Here is a 17,489-nt window from a genome sequence, read left to right on the forward strand (position 1 = left end):
TATCTATGGCTGGGGTCTTACTGGTATCAGTTTTACTGCATGGATCTTTCACTTCCAGTGAATATGGACAACCTTTTTCAGTTACTGCATCGGTCAACCACAAGCTGGATGTCAACATAAGTGTCTTATTTGTAATTTGACAGCCTCCCTTTCCCCTTTAAACATTGATCTGTAGATTCTTTTTTATCTTGGAGAATCCTTTGTTTGAGGGGACATGTCATATTAGACTCCGATTCCTTTGAACAGACCTAGTTTGAAAGAATCCGCTACACATCTGAAAAACGAAGAAAGACCTTGAATGACCTGAGTCCACCTTTGCTATGCACAAATGCAGGGACTAGGTAGACTGAGGCTGCTTTGCACTTTTTAAGAAGCTAAAACAATTAATCCCTCCCCAACACACGCACCCCACAACCTTTTAAACATCTCCCATGAAGCCAATTCCTTGAATGGTTTCAGACTTTATTCCATCACACCTAACATATATAAAACAAAGAAAAATGCATTTAATAACTTTTGCAAAGTCTACGTTTTCTGCATACCAGACCGTGGGGCTGAGTATCATTACGAAACGGAGCCACAAGAGTGAACATGCAGGAGGGTGCATGGATGTAAGTGCAGCTACGGCAATGCATGCAGGCAGCACCCAAGCACCTTGCTGTGTCCTACTTTAATGAGCATCCTCTGTGGCTTTAGGTGCACGCGTGGGGATGGGAAGCACTGCTGTGCTGGCCACACTCACATATGCACAACTGAGTAACTTTGAGGGCAGGGACCTGATGCTACATATTTCTCTTGACCCTTCAGCTCTGGCTTTTTCGGCCCTCGACAGAAAGAGAGGCCTCCTTTACTGCATCCTGTCTCGCTGAGAACTCATCAGACCCAACGGTGCAGAGCAGGATGTGCCCTGCACAATTTACAGCTTAACTCTTGGCAGACAGCATGAAGGGGAACTGTAGGGTTGCGGTTCCCAGGTCTAAGAATAAATGCATTCTACTTCTGCCTTGTACTAGCTTAAACAATGGGATGTGGAGGTGGAAATGTGAAACTGTTCTACAAATAGAGCCCGGGCACTCCAGGGAAACGGATGCACAATCATGATGTGAAAATGATTAAAACCGTGTGCACAAGCACAGCAGATGGTAGCGACTGAAATATATGTATAGGCAAGAGAAAGTGCTTCACTCATTGTTCTGTCATTAGAGATGCCCTTGTTGAATTGACCCAGTGGCAATTTTTACCTGGTAAATAAAGATATATATTTGAAGGGAGCTCGATACAGATAAAATGATGAAGGAGGATGGAAAAGACAACCCTCTACAGACGTTCACAAAGACAGGCAATCTTGATAATTCTGTGATAGGGAGGCCTCCATGCCGTTCCTCTGATTGGTGTTGTTTCCAGTTCTATTCTGAAGTGGATAAAAGAGGAGGCAAATCTTATATGTAGCAAGCTCTGGTTACAGAAACTAGGTAAGCAACTCGAAAAGGCTGGTTTTCTGGTCTTCTCATTTGTGTAATTTTGCAATCTGGCAAATCCAAAGATTTGTGTGTGACAATGGCCACCAAGTGTGCTGCGGGTTTCTGCAGAAAGGGTGGCATTACAAGCCATAACCAACGGCCATACCAGTTTGTATTGACCCTGAACCTGAGTGAAAGACCTGAGCTGCAGAATAGAGCGCACAACAAGGAGCAGGCCATTAACAACCAGAGCAGCACAAGGCAGAAGTGCTGTAATGTTATTAGAACATTACACACACAGAGAAAAGAATAGTCAAAGACAAACAGGCAGAACCAGAAAGACAAACATCAGAATGTTGGAGAAGTTTTGTACCAGATATGTTTGGCACTGAGCAACTCCATTGTCTTTACTAACGGTCTCAGCATTCCACTCGCTTGTGTTCCTGTTCAGATGGAACCTGCCTGGCAGTTCGGACAGTACTGTTCCTTTTGGAGCAGGACCAAGGCTGATTTGCATGCATCTGGTTCCTGTCTGAGGTGGCATGATAGGCAAAAAGGGGAGCACTGACTTGTGGCCCAGATTACCAGTGGGAGAAATCGATTCAAGCAATGCACACATCATTTTTATTTTCCTCAGTGCAACTGCCAAAGTACGACAGGAGTGGGCCCCATGCTCACTGTGTCATAGCACTCAAGCTGCAACCTACTAAAAAGGCCCAAATAAGCCAAAATAGACAATAGACTTGGTTTTGTTTTGTTCCGGTTTAGAGTTGGCCTGGCATATCATTTGGGACTGGATTGTTCCTATTGCAGGACAAAAGCTGATATACACATGGCTGGTTAGGAATTGTGGACAAAAGCGATGAACTGGATTGTGGCCCGGGGTAGATAAGAGTGGCAGTGATTAACTCAAGAAATCCACTTATCATCTTTTGTTTCATTAACTGTACTGTATCTTAATAATTGTAGCTGTTCCTGGTGGTTCCAAGTCATAGCAGTGAATAGGGGAGAGAAGGTGGTGCTTTCAAAAGTACAAACAGTCAAGGAATGTGTATGCTACTTATAAAACAAAAATAAAGTAACCCTTAAGGGGCTTATTTAGTGTTGGGCAGGTGACCCACTAAATCACTTGGACAATGTCCTGCCTCTGCCGCCCCACAACATCCAGCCTCCCACATCCTGAAATACTCACCACTCATTAGCCTGCCAATTGTGCAATCCTAGCAAAGTAGCTGTGGTGCTGGCTTCCTTTTAGGAACTCCCCCTCATTCCTTACCAAACTTTTCAGAACCACTTTTTTAACATGACAAACTTGCTCAACCCACTTAGCTATAAAGCGCATGAACTCAACAGAGTCCAGCAGCCACCATGTGGCAGAGAGCAAGACGGTAGACCTGATACACAGACACTCAATAGCAGTGGATATCCCTCGCCATCTCAGGAGTTGCTGGAGATCCTATGGAAATTAATTTGTACACAGAACCATAATATTTTTAGAATTCACAATCTATAATTTATAAAAGTAAAGATCAATATTTGCTAAAGATCCAGCCTCGTTGTTCTGCATATGACCTGCAAAACGTGGCATCCTATTTGCTCTGGTGTGCAAGGTGGGATTACTGCAAATCATAAAGGGCCTGATTTAGATCTCAGCGGATGGAATATTCCGTCACAAACGTGACGGATATCCCATCCGCCATATTATGATCGCCATAGGATACAATGGGATCACACTAAGGCGTATGGGATATCCGTCACGTTTGTGACTAAGTATTCCCATTCGCCAAGATCTAAATCAGGCCCAAAGTGTTCCTAGCTCTTTTTTGCCTTCGCACGTCCTCCCTAGTACGGCTACCTCATCACATTGAACACTCCTTTCTGCAATGACTTCTCAGATTTCGAGTCCAGGGTGAGATAATATGTAGTGCTGTTCTGTAGACGCTGGAGTATAATGTATTTTTTTGGCCAATAACGAACTTTAAATGGACACTTACTATTTAAAAGATCTGCTGGAAGCTAGCAAAATCTGTACTGCATTTTGTGCCATAAAGAAATGAAAGGCAACATAATAGAGACACTTCTAATTAATCATATCACAATTTCACCACAGCACATAAAAGCGGGCTCTACTCACTTTCACAATATGTTTGCATTGCTCCTGATGTGTCACGTGTTTTGTAACGTAAGTACATGACAAGCACATCCTCAGCTAAGCTCACAGATCCTCACACATGCCAGGTTGCCTTTGTTCCACTAGCACCATAATGACTATAGTAAATATGCTTTTAAACTGCTGTGAATTCCCAAAACAACACACTCTACAATTGTAAAATATGTTATTTTGGTAATTCACTGCAATGTGAAAGCATATCTACAATAGCCACTACGGTGTAGTCGAGACTGTAGCAGACATGCGTTAAATTTGCTGTAAATTAGCAAAATAGCATTCTGTACAATTGTATAGTATGTTATTTTGGTAATTTGCAGAACTCTGAATGCATGTCCACAAAGTTGAGTGACTTGTCGAGAATCAAAGGATGTTGCGCAAATGCCGGGACTCAAACCTGGATCCCCAACTCCAGAGCCGAAAGCACGACCCACCAAAAATCAGCTTGCGACTCACCAAAAATCAGCTTGCGACCCACCAGCGGGTTGCGACTCACAGTTTGGGAAATACTGCCCTACACTTTTATAACCTCATATCATATTATTCCATGTAGTACTGAATATAATTGCACTCTGAATTGAAGTGGAGAGCCTCCTTTCGAGTACCAAGCCACACCCTGTGAATGAGCTATACACTTTCATAATTATCTTATTAAGCCTGTGTGTTCAGTATTGTACTTTTTTCATATTCAAAAGTGCAATGTCTACACAATGACTATCAAATCAATATTGTGCAACATAGAATCAAGAAGATAAACTGTGGATTTGCATTAATTAGACACACTTCTGTGGTGTCTGTTATATATGATATTGTTGTATTCTTTGATCCAGTGGCCCATAAGTAGCAATGAGTTAAGTGTCCTAGATGTCCCAATACGAACAAGGTTCATCTGAATTTCCTATGGTTGGCATGCTAGAAAAGGTACCCTACTTTTAGACTTCTAGAACACCAAGACAGGTAAAAGATTTGTGTTTGTGTCACACATCAGCAGTAAGGAATCACGGCCTATCATCTTGGTACCAGGAAAAAATGGGAGCTCCTCGACCTAGTCTTCATCACAAGGGTTTTGCATGCATGGATACCACGGAGATCACAAAGAGACACAATAAAGTTAACTTACAGAAACAAAAAATATTATCAAGTAAATAAAGAGAAGTCCTAGCCTGTGATGTTCTTGCAAGCAAAACTATGAAGTCAGCAGGGACAAAATTGTGCCGTTCGCAGTCAAATGTGGGAGGGGAAGTGAGGAACGAGACGAGGAAGGATGTGGAAGTGGGAAAGGAGAAAGTAAAGCATTGGGAAAGGCATTATGGGGTAAATTAAATTATCAGACAGAATGGGATAAAAGAGCAGAAAAGTGGTCTTAGGAGCTTCCATGGAAAGTACAACAGAGAGAGAAGGAAGGGCATAGATAGTAGAGACTACTCTATTTGTATTTATTGAGTTCTGAGTTTGTGGAAAGGGGTGAGGAAGGCCAGCGGGAGACACGAGAGAAAGACAGGCGCATAACAATCTAGAGAGAAAGAAGAGGAGTGAAAAAAAAGGAGAAGCGATTGGGAAGAGCACAACAGGATAATACAGAGAAAGGGAGGAAACGGAGAGGTCTGGATAGAAGAAGGGATGGAATGGGAGAATGGTGTGGTGACATGGAGCGAACAAAAAGGCACAGGCAAGCTGCCAGAAAAGGTCAGCGGTAGGGAAGGAATGAAGTGGAGCCCAACAAGAAGGGAGCCCAAAGGAAGAAATACAGATCTGGAGGGAAAATGGAGGAGAGGTGAGAAAAGAACAGGAAGAAAGGTAGTGAGATGAATAGGATGGAAAGAGAAGGAACTGGGTCGCACAGGAGGACAACAGGAAGGAGGGCAGTAAAAGGGGGCTGCTCAACTGGAACAATCGGAGGTGTGTCAGTGGTCATTGTGAGGTGTTTTCAGCTCCGGCAGTGCTCAATGCTTTCTCTGCAAGACTTTGGTTAACAAGATCAGGGCACTTCCAGACTCTTCATTTCAAAGCTTGGTCTAGAAAAGATGACCTTGGTAGCACTTCCTAATATTTTCATAGGCAGCCTCTAGTGGCCTACTTTGGCAAGCAGCTTATAAGCGAGTCAGCAGTAAGCAGGACAGGGCACTGCACTTGTGTTTTCAGAAGCAGCCTCTGGGGGGAAAGGATGGCTACTGTCACTGCCGTCTGAGGCGGTGCATAATAAGGAGGCAAGGCTATAGCGGCCCATGGAAGTACATCAAACGCAGGCTCAGGGGCAGGGGTGTCCGCACTCTGTGCTTGCACAGGAAGAACTGAGGAAGGGTGTGCTGCTCTCCAATATGCATCAAGCTACCCTCGAATTGCACTTCTGCTGAAATGTTAATTCCGCCCACTCCTACATTTAACCCAAAGGAATTTCAGCCTCATTGGCTGTGTCCTAAATTATGGAAGACGTAACATTTATCACTACCAGTTAATTTCAAGCGGTTGACTAAAGGGGTACAATGCATAATTAACAATTTCAAACAAATATTACTATTCACAAAAAGAAATGCATTTACTGATGAGTCCCATAAATGTCATCTGCCTCTTTATTATTAGAAGGATTTCTTACAGATTAAAGTAATACTTTAACATTTCTGCATTCTGTACCTTCGAAGGACTATGAAATTGTGCTATTTTGGAACCAAATCTGCATGAAAATAGAAACCCATTATTTGTCTGTGTACCTGATGAATTAAAATGCTCGCCCTCGTACTGAGGTAGTGCACCAATGTTGCGATCAACAGCAGAGAAAAAGCTCTGGTCCCGTAGCGATTGTCATTTCTATATTTCAAGAAATTACCTTTTGCAGCATCAGCCACAGGACTAAAATAAGTTGGTGTTCGTGCAAATTGCTGACAAGGCTACTGGAACAAACTGTAGCACAATGTGACAAACCGAAACCTGGTACAGAAGAACAGATGGCCACCGAAGAGAACTATAACCACTTAAAATGGAATAAACTAACCAAATGAGACGGTGTAATTTGAGCATTAGCACTGCAAAATTAGTTTTACTCGTTAGACAAATTAGTTCTTGTGCACAAGCCAGAATATTGTGCTAGTTAAAACCAGGCTAAAAAACTGCTTAGGGGCACTATAATTTTGAAACACACTAACCAGTATCTGGTAAAATACTGGAAAACAAGTTTATAATCTAAAACATTTGCGCTACTTTTGGCCACAACAAAAAACAAACTTTCCAGCGTTTTTATTTTTAGTATGCAAAGACTAGGCAGATGGGTCCTAATTGCTTAACGATGGTTTAACAAGTAATAATAAAAAAACACATTTACTGATAACAGAAACTGTTGAAAACGGACCCTGTCATAGCAATCTATTTTCATTATGATCAAACACTTGTTCATACGTTGGGTTTTCTTTTTTATAAACTAAGCATGATTGATCCATGGATTCAGATTCATCTTACTATTACTCAAATAAAAGATTTAAGTTCTCTAACAAAACTCAATACCCGAAAAAGATGACAAAATGGGTGTCCAAAGTGTCAGCTTGGGGACAGATATGTCTAACGAATCCATAAGTGACATTTCAGAAGGCTTGACCGAGAATGGCTGATTGAAGATGATACTAGTTCATGTTGTTAGAAACTGGGGTCCATCTAAGAATGGTTTAATGAAGATAATGAAATGGAGTATCCAAATAAAAAACAAAAAAGTGTACATCTGAAGTAAAGAAACTCTGTGGCGCTACACTGTCTGTTTCAAGAGATTGTATTAAAAAAAGAAAAAAAAAAAAAAAGAAAACCAATGCCAAAGAAGGAATGTATCTAAATAAGCTAATTTTGTGATATGTGAAATACCAGCAAAAACAGCAAAAGAGCATAAGAGATTGCAATTGTGTGTTTTCATGTTTTCGCAGGGAAAGGTACAATAGCCAGTCAAAGGGAAGCTGTGTTTATATTCTGTATAACACCACTGATATTTTGGCTGACGAATGATGTACCTGTGATAGGAAGCGAAACATGACTCAAACCAGCGCTTGATAGTTAAGTATGAGGATTTATTGGTAGGCTGGTACAATGTGCAACCTAAAGATCAGATGGCCTCCTGGGGGTTTCTCTCCTCTTGGCGAATGTCTTCTGTACCCTAGCACCCCTCTAGGCAGTCAAGACGAAGCCACACTTCACCCTTGCAGAAAACAGAAAAAGGAGGCCTTTTGTATCTATCAGGCATTTAAAGATGGAACCGGTCACCAGACACATCACGTCCTTTGGGTGTTATCCAATGGCCTATTCCAACACCAGGAAACTGATAGTGGCATGCCCTCTCTAGGTCTGATCACAGTCAAAACCCATGCGGCTATGTCGAGATCCCCTCTAAGAGGTATACACCAGTAAGTGTGGGAAGAAAAGAGAGCACGTGAAAAAATAATGACACACCCTCACTCTGTGCCTTCATAAAATATCGCTGTACCACTCCCGGCCCTCACACGCCCATGGGTACTCCTTAAATAAACAGTCAAAGTGCCGCCAAATAGCGCTGGAACTCCGCCCACCAGAACAGAACCTGTGCCCCCCACATGGTTACTTTCCTGAGGCCATAATTCTTTCAAAAAACCGTGGCAACCTCATTGGTATTGTCTTTCTCTCGGGAACTCAATTTGCTGTCCCCTCCTTGCTGACACCACCTGGGTTCTCTCTGGGTCACCGCCGAGTCTCATTCCAGCTTGAGCACACATTCCAGAGCAGCTGCTCATGCTACTGTCTCCCTCCGACAGCTCCTGCTCTTGATGCTGAATTCATCTGGCTTTTCTCCCACACCGTCTCGAGCGCCTCCACCTTCTCATCCTCTATCGCTCTCATCACCCTCCTATGCCGCTTCCACTTACTGTCCTCAGCCGAGCATACCCTTAGCCTCCTCAGCTCTCCTACAAAACGGCATCAGGCAAGGAGGGTGTGTATCCTCCAGAACAACTAGCAAGCTAGTTGAGGTTTTGGTAATGTCCGTGGGGTCCTCCCCAGAGGCAAATCGGATCCGGCTTCTGACATCTTTGCAAGAGTGCCGTTCTAGAAATCACAAGTTCAGAAGCAAAAGATCACATGGGCAGACTACCAAAAGGATTATTTTGAGGCTAAGGATTTTGAGAACTTGCTGTGTCCAAATTAGACCTATGCAGGCTAAACAGAAATATAACTGACGTCCAAGTATCTCAAATGAATACCCAAAGTACAACAACTATGCACAGCTCAGTAAATGGCAGAATTTGTGTGGAGTGATAAATTCAACCGCTCCTTGAACTGAACTGTATTCACAAAGTTTTGACCTATCGGAACACCATTTTGAGGCTAGCTAAATTTGTCTCAGCCATACTGCAGCCGCCACCTCTATCCAAAATTTATTTAGAGTATTTTTTCAGTTGCGAAAATAAAATAATTTCAGCTGAGAAAGTCTAACTGCCAGTCTTGTTTGTTAAACATAAAAACTAAGACCAAGACCCATGTATTATGCCATATAAAAACTACTTTAATATGTTAAGGAGGTAGCAGCAGAAGTAATACCATTGTGTACACCTTTTAAACCAAAGAGCAACATAAATTCTTATAGGGATTTTTTATAAAATTATCTAAAACCAGAAATATTGTTATTTCGAAATTACTTTAACTCAAAAGTAATTTTCGCATTTGTGTCTGGTTCAACGGTAATAGTTAGCCAAAAGTATTACAATAGTATTTAACCGGGAAGGCCTGCCTTTGTTGGCTCTGAAGGAATGGAGGGGAAAGGCCTGTAAAGTTTAAAGGGGCACTGCCATCTAAAGAAATGTTCCCCTACAACAGATTTCTTGGACATTGGTGTCACATAAACACGAGCTCATAGATAATACATGCGTTTGATTTTGCAAACACTGGGGAACAGACTCCACACTACACTTTTATAAATGCAAATGGCTACCCCAATATTATATATATATGAATTTGGTACATAAGAACAGATGGGCACCAAAGAGAACTGTAATGATTATAAATGGAATGAAATTATATATACATATATGTATATATATACACACACACACACACACACACATATATATAGCGCAGTAGCCAATGTTATATTTAATGTCACCGGAGATAGGGACTTGACTTTTTGGATTTTTGTCCCTTTATAAGTTTGCACCCTTTTAACAAATGCTGCCTCTGTTTCATTTTGGGCAGACTGAAAGTTTTCGGGCTTTTAGTCAAGGGGGTGCAAAGATAGAAGAGGGGGTCCCAAAATAGGCTTCATATTCCATAGACTTTTATATTTCGCATATCGCAAAAATCACCAGCTGGATTTTTATGAAATTTGGCAGTATTACATATCAGGGGGAACAGATGATTCTGTGGGGTACTGCAGATAACTAGAATAAGTGAATGTGAAGGTATAAGGTTTTTCACCTTAGTTATACATTGTAGCACAATACTACTAATAGTAGCAATGAAGCTCAAAAAATAAACTGGACTGCTGATGTAAAGTTTCAGAGTTACTACATGAACAACTAAAATACCCATTCGTGGTTACATGCTAATGGAAACCTATAAACAAATCCATAACAAATAGAATACACCTTAATGTAAATACGTTTTCTTTGCATGCTCACAAAATAAAGGTAGCCCAATAAGCCAAACAAAAAGCATCTTTCTTATGAACCCCAGTGTAACAAAATAAAAAAGTGCCCTAGTAGTGAGCCACACAAACCACTATTTGGAGGACATGATAATTGGGCAGTCGGAAAGAAAAATAATCTCAATGTTTATAACAATGATTGCCTTTCATTCACTTTGATATTCATATGTAGCACAATCCCACTAAAAGTAACAAGGAAGCCCAAAAGATAAGCCAAGACAACATATGTAAAGTTTCAGAATTACTACATGAACAACTAAAAGACATTTATGGTTACATGATTATGTAAACCAATAAACAAATACATAACAAATACAATATATAAAAACAAAGAAATCACAATAAATCTGATTGCCACTCTGTAGTTATAGTTAGTTTTGGAATTCCTCGGATATTATCTCTCTTATAACTTTCCACCAGTTTGATGAATCACCAAAAACGTTCCAAATCTATATCATTTTCTACATTTTGAGATGATGTAAATTTTTGTGGTGAATTTGTAAGGGGGTACAAAGATAAAGGGGGTCCTAAAACATATGTTCCCACCAATGCATTTTCCATAGAATAATGTATTTGCCTTAGCGCAAAAACGACTGAACAGATTTACATGAAATTTGGCAGGACTATACATTATACTACAGAGGCAATGCTTTTGGAATACTAAAGTTAAGTAGGGCACGTTTTTTTAAAGTTATCAGGCATTTAAACTTAGTGACATCTGTCACTCCAGTACTTTCGCACAGTTTCATTACATTTTGTTAAACTACGATGGTACATGTCTCTAAATCTATTTAAAACTATATACAATACATAAATACATTTCCCTACCTATTACCACTATAGTAATAGGTAGGACCCTACTGTTTACCTATATCTAAGTAAGGCTCTGACACTGTACACAGCCAAAGTGTAATAAAAACAATATGGCTTCCTTTTCATTCTCAACAAACAGCCATTACCCAATGATATACTGGCTTGTGATCACCATGTACCGTGGTATACTGCAAAGTTATCACAGTATACCATGGCTCAAAATATAACTAAGACCTAGATGTATTATTAGATTGTGTTCCCTTGCATCACTCATGGTGTTGCATGGCAATGGAATACTTAAGTCAGATGCACCAAGTAATGCAAGGCCACCATGCATGGCCCTGATTTGATTAGTAAATCTGGAGTAACACAAGGCACCACAATTTTCTGTTTTGTGTTACTCTGCACACTATAATGTACACTGCTGCAAATTTCACATACATTCATCCATATGACATGTCACTGTGGCTACTCCACTATAAGCTATTCTGCTCTACACCACTCCACACTCCACTCTACACCTCTCCACTGTACAAAACTCAACTCTACGCTATTACACTGCATGCAACTCCATTCTATGCCTCTTCTGTGTACTCCACTTTACTGTAAGCCACTCCGCTATACGATACTCCAGAATATGACACTCCACTCTGTCATTCTTCTGTATTCCACTCCACTCTATGCTATTCCACAGAATATCACGGCCCTGTACGCTACTATAAGCCACTCCAGCATATGCCACTTCACTCTATCCCACTCAATACTATGTTATTTCATTGGACACCACCCAACTGCATGCCACTTCACTGTATGCAATTAAACTCTTCCCTATGGCAGTGCACGCCACTCCAGTCTACACCACTTCACTGTAGGCCACTGTACCATACGCTACTCCACTACTCTAGTCTACACCACTCTACTACCCACCACTCCACTCTACGATATTCCAGTGAATGCCACTCAATTCTACGCTACTCCACTAAATGTTATTTCGCTCTACTCCACTTCACTGTACACTACTCCAGTCTACACCATTCCCCTGTAAGCCACTCCACACTACTCCACTGAAATTCACTCCATGCTATTCCACTGTTTGCCACTCCATTCTACGCTATTACACTGTATGCAACATCAATCTTTGCCCCTCTACTCTATGGTATTCCACTCTACCCCAGTCAAATGTACGCCACTCCAGTGTATTCTATTACACTCTACCCCACCCCACAATACACCACTCCAGTCTAAACCACTTCAATGTATGAGACTACATCATAAGCTATTCACTTTACACCACTCCAGTGAATGCTACTACACTATACGCTATTACACTCTACAACACTCCAGTCTATGTTACTTTACTCTACGCTATTACACTTTATGCCACTCCGTGGAACACTACTCCACTCCAGTATACTCTACTCCATTCTATATAATTCCACCCTACAAAACTCTACTACACTCTATGCTACTCTAATAGACCCTATTCCACTCCACCCCAGTTCACATTTGCACCTACGCCATACACTCTATTGTACAACACTCCACTGCAGTTTTGAACACTGCACAACACAGCACTAAACTGTACTGTATGAGATGCCACTCCAGTTTATAAGTTTCCTTGACTTGATGCTACGCCAATTCAATGTATCCCACCCCACACTATGCTAATCCACTGTACCCTAATCCATTCTATGCCACTCCACTGTACTCTGTGCTATTCCACTCTATGCCACTCCACTCGTCTACACTCCATTGTACAGTATTCTACAGTATGCTATTCCACTGTATGCTAATCCACTTTACAGTAAGCCACTATGCCACTACAGTGTACACCTCTCCACTCTACACTGATCCACTAAATGCCATTCTCCTCCACTCTATGCAACTCCACTCTATAAAAGTCTACTACACTTCATGGCACTTTACAAAATTGTACTCCACTCTGTCCCCATACACTCCACTGTCCAACTTTATACTCCACTCTATGCCTGTACACTCTAATGAAAAACACTCTGTTCCACTATACAACACTTTTCTATATGACGCTGCACTCCACTCTACTGTACGAGACCCTGGTCCAATTTATGACAGTTCACTACCTATGCTATGTTAGTACAATCCAGTCCATGCCATTCTATGACACACCAATAGACTCTAATGTACTTTACTCCACACTGTGTTATATCACTCCATTGGACGCTACTCCACTGTAAGAAGCTTTACCTCACTGTACACTACTATACAACAATCCACTCTATGCACCTCTACTGTTTCACACAATACTGTACTGTATGCAACTCCACTCTACAACACTCTACTACACTGTATGCCACTCTCAAACACCTTACTCCGGTCTATACTCCTTCACTCCACTGTGCAACACTGTGCTATACTGCAGGCCACTGTACAACTCTACTCTATAATACTCTAGCCCACTATAGAACACTGTACGCAACTCTTTCAATGCCACCGCACCCTACATTATTCCACTCTACTCTGACACAGTACCCCACTGCATGCAACTCCACTCTATGCCACTCAATGCCAGTGTACTCATTAACACTGTATTCCAATCCACTGTACCACACTCTACAACACTGTAATGTACACCTCTCCACTAAAATCAACTAGACTGATTGCCACTCTACTCTACATCACTTTCCAATACTGTACAACACCACACTACACTCTACTGTACAAGAGGGTACTCCAACTTATGACACTTTACTAGACTGTATGCGATGCCACTCCACTCTACTGCACTCCAAGCCAGTATATTCTACAACACACCACTCTACTCTATGACACTTTACTCCACTCTAGATAACCTCACTCTAGTGTACTCCACTCTACTATACTCCACAATTTATCCACCACCTTCAAATTATTATAAGTAGTGGACCTCATTACACGCTCTTTACAGCTCTCTAACCAGACAACACTTACTATAACTCTCCACTCTACCATGCACTGTGTTGTGACAAATAATGTAATTTGAGAAGTCAAATGACAAACATGAGCTATGTTTTATGAACCTTCTTAAGAATATAAGCTTCACTGGCACTGTAAAATATTGTCTTTTAGGGAAACATACCATACATACACTAAATAGGACTACTAGTGTCACCAAAAGCAATTTATGCAACACAGCCATAGAGCATATTGGCCAGAGAACACTCAAAGATTTTTGCACATACATAACAACCAGCCAGGAAAGGCAACCACATGAAGACAGTAACTTAGCATCCTGCTTTGACCTCAGGCTGTTAGAGAACCTTATGGGGTTGTGTTCACTATTTCAGGAGTTCTTCCCAAAGAACGTCAGTGAAGTTGATGTGAAGATGCCAAGGCTCACCTCAGCTGAATCAGTTGCCCCATCAGGCAGACCCTTTCTTTGAAGAACTACTACTACAAAACCCTACCGATCTGATGAGCTCTGATTTTCCAACATCAAAAGTGACCACACTCTGTACTATGAACGGAGTATAGGGCAACACACTCCAAATTAATCAAATGATCATTCAGGTACTCAGGGTTATAACACTAATACTCTATGCTTGTTAATTTTAATCAGTGTGATTCCGAGGTTCATTAATTCAATTCATCTCATGAGTTTTCCGTTTGAATGTAGGTATAAGTAGTAGATATCAATTTATGCCAATTACAATATTAGCTGACAGCATGATGCCAGTTGTGAATGTTAATTATCAACATGAACTTCTCATGGCCCTTCATCACAGGAAATAAATCTTCTGTGGGGAAACTCTTCAAATTTGTTGTCCTCTTCCAGCAATCCCAGGCCCACGGTCGGCTTGTTATCTGACATATCTGCAACCTCTCTGGTAAAGTATAGAAGCTCTTACTCCTCGCCGTACCATAGAGAGGAACACAGCAGTGCAGAGCTCAGGTGACGCACACGTAATAAGTCAGAAATACACTATGAATGCCGCTGGTCATAAAAGCAGACCGTGGACCTGGGATTGCTGGAAGAGGATGACGAATTCAAAAAGCTTCCAGCAGAAGAATAATTTCCCCTGAAGAAGGACCATGCCCGAAATGCATTGGGGTTAAGTTCATGTTGGTATTTAACATTCACAACTGGCAACATGTTGTGAGCTGATCATGTAACTGGCATAAATGGATATCTACGACTAATACCTACATTCAAATGGAAAAATAAGTGAGATGTATTGAATTTATGAACCTCAGAGTCACATTGATTAAAATTAAGTAAAGTGGAGTGTTGATGTCAGAAACACTTATTGGGACATTGGAAGTTGTCGCCAATCTAGGGAAGCGCTATTGTCACACACTCTGTACTATCCCACAAAATTGCTTAATTTTCATCTCAACTTTATTATTTCAGAATTTATGATCACATCCTCTACAGCAAGCAGACAACTTAGGTCAAACAAGCTTTCCCACAACACCCATGGGTTCTGAATGACACCACTTCATGTTAGAGCTCTAACAGCAGCTGCTTCAATCTAGAGACTATTCTCCAACTCAAGACGTTTTAACAAGGATCTTCAATTAAGTCAGACTTCATCTGACACAGACAGTGAAATTTAACCGTTGTTCCTATAGTGACAATGGGGTTTTCCCTAACATTCTTGTAGCACCCTAGACTTGAAGGTCCCTTGTCCTTGGGCCCTTGATACTACTACCTGGTTAACCCAAATTCTGGCTCCTTTTCTCTACCTCCATCAGAAATATTTTTTAAGGAACTATTTAAATAATCTTACTGGTTTAGGAATACCACTTGTCAGGTCCTGATGTTCTTTAATTCTTAACTGTTGAATTGTGCTTCTCATTTCGTAAATCCCAAGGACTGTTGCCGGATTAGGTCACTGGCAATGCTACCAGTTTTTTCTAGTTTACAAAACTAGAACCTAATTAAAGAAACCATTACCAAAGAAATGTTGGTATCAATTGTAGCAGTATAAAAGGGTTAGGTTTGGTGATATGTGTAGTTGACTTATTTACCACTCCCTCCTAGGGGGGCAAGAAATAATTGATACTGTCTCGCCAATGTGCAACCGAATGAAGTGGGAATCATTTATAAACACTTCTTTACTTATTTCAAATGAAGTATACCAGACTGATAAACTAATTTTCTCTTTTGACTTAGGATCTTTACTGCATTAAAGTCAAGAATTGGAAGAAATGGCTTCTGATTTCAGTTAGTACTGCTCATTTCAATAGATACATATTCATAAGAAATGAGGAAGTGGAACAGAGCACTGAAGAACTGCACAGATGGTGTCATAAATCATTATAGGATGTGAATATTTTAGGAAAGTATTTAAATCATACCTGCAGCCAAAAAGCTATTAACATAACTCAAGGTATCTAAACACTATATAAAACAAACCATAGTAAGTTATGAAATTATGTAAAGGTAAAAGGCTCTGTATGAAGGAACAAACACTGTAGATAAGAATTTGGGGTAAATATGAAACAATGATTTAGAATAGCAAAAGTTGTGCAATGCGTGGATGGAGACAAAAGTAATTTGTAAGGCAGATAAGACGACCAGTATAGCATACTTGGAACATATTTGCAATATTAAGTCGTACAGAAAGATCATTCATTGAGTCTACAACTGACCTTACACTATATTTCCAATTAATGTGGATCTTTGAATTTAACTAAATCAACACTTAAAACCCCACAAAAATGATTGGCAAATATATATACATATCTAAGAACTTCAAATGACTGCAGCAAAATCTGAAACTGACAGCATGAAATTATTTAGCAGTGCAATACATGAATACTACGGCTAGAGTCATATAAGAGATAGAATAACAGCACATCAGAGATATTCAAATATTGTTCGAAAACAATCTGAAAGAAACAATCCATTATGATGCCTATGGAAGTGCAAATCTCCCTGCTCAGGTGTGGGAATTCCTTAAATTGGAGCAAATAATTACACTTACCTTTTCAAGAAGGTAACCAATGACTAAAAACCCTTTTCCACCAAGCATCTGTTCTTGCATTGCAACTGAACTTTTCAGAAGTTCGACCAAGAAAGCTAAGAGAGTGGCACTGTGTGAAAATAAAAAATATATATCTTATAAAATCTGAAACATAAATTACAAAACAAAGTTTTATCACAATCTCAAGATATGTGCCACATATTGGTATGTGACAATGACAACTCTCATCACAGATAAATTTCCTTGTAACAAGTAGAAAGTATGATTTTCAACCATACAGAGTACTGCAATGTGAAATCATATCATTTCCTTGTTGGGCTACTGTTTATTTTAAGTAGCTCAGGTTATGTTACTGCACATAGTGTAAATTTCTGTAATATGTTTTGCAAAACATCCTCACAGCTAAGAAGTTCATTACCTATCATTTTAGAGGATGTGTCGAGAACCCCATTTCCTGAGCT

The 17,489-nt window shown here is 40.5% G+C and overlaps 1 protein-coding gene across 4 annotated transcripts in view; it reads right to left on the bottom strand.

Annotated features, from left to right (window-relative positions):
- The window catches only part of NBEA (neurobeachin), a 1,608,295-nt gene that overhangs the window by 1,229,600 nt on the left and 361,206 nt on the right, over nt 1-17,489 (bottom strand). For all 4 annotated transcript variants that reach the window (XM_069205539.1, XM_069205537.1, XM_069205538.1 and 1 more), the window contains exon 11: nt 17,029-17,137. In XM_069205539.1, coding sequence (XP_069061640.1) covers nt 17,029-17,137 — 109 coding nt within the window. The remainder of the gene's footprint in view (nt 1-17,028; nt 17,138-17,489) is intronic.

The sequence above is a fragment of the Pleurodeles waltl genome, chromosome 8 (assembly GCF_031143425.1).
Source record: "Pleurodeles waltl isolate 20211129_DDA chromosome 8, aPleWal1.hap1.20221129, whole genome shotgun sequence".
Classification (NCBI taxonomy): Eukaryota; Metazoa; Chordata; class Amphibia; order Caudata; family Salamandridae; genus Pleurodeles; species Pleurodeles waltl.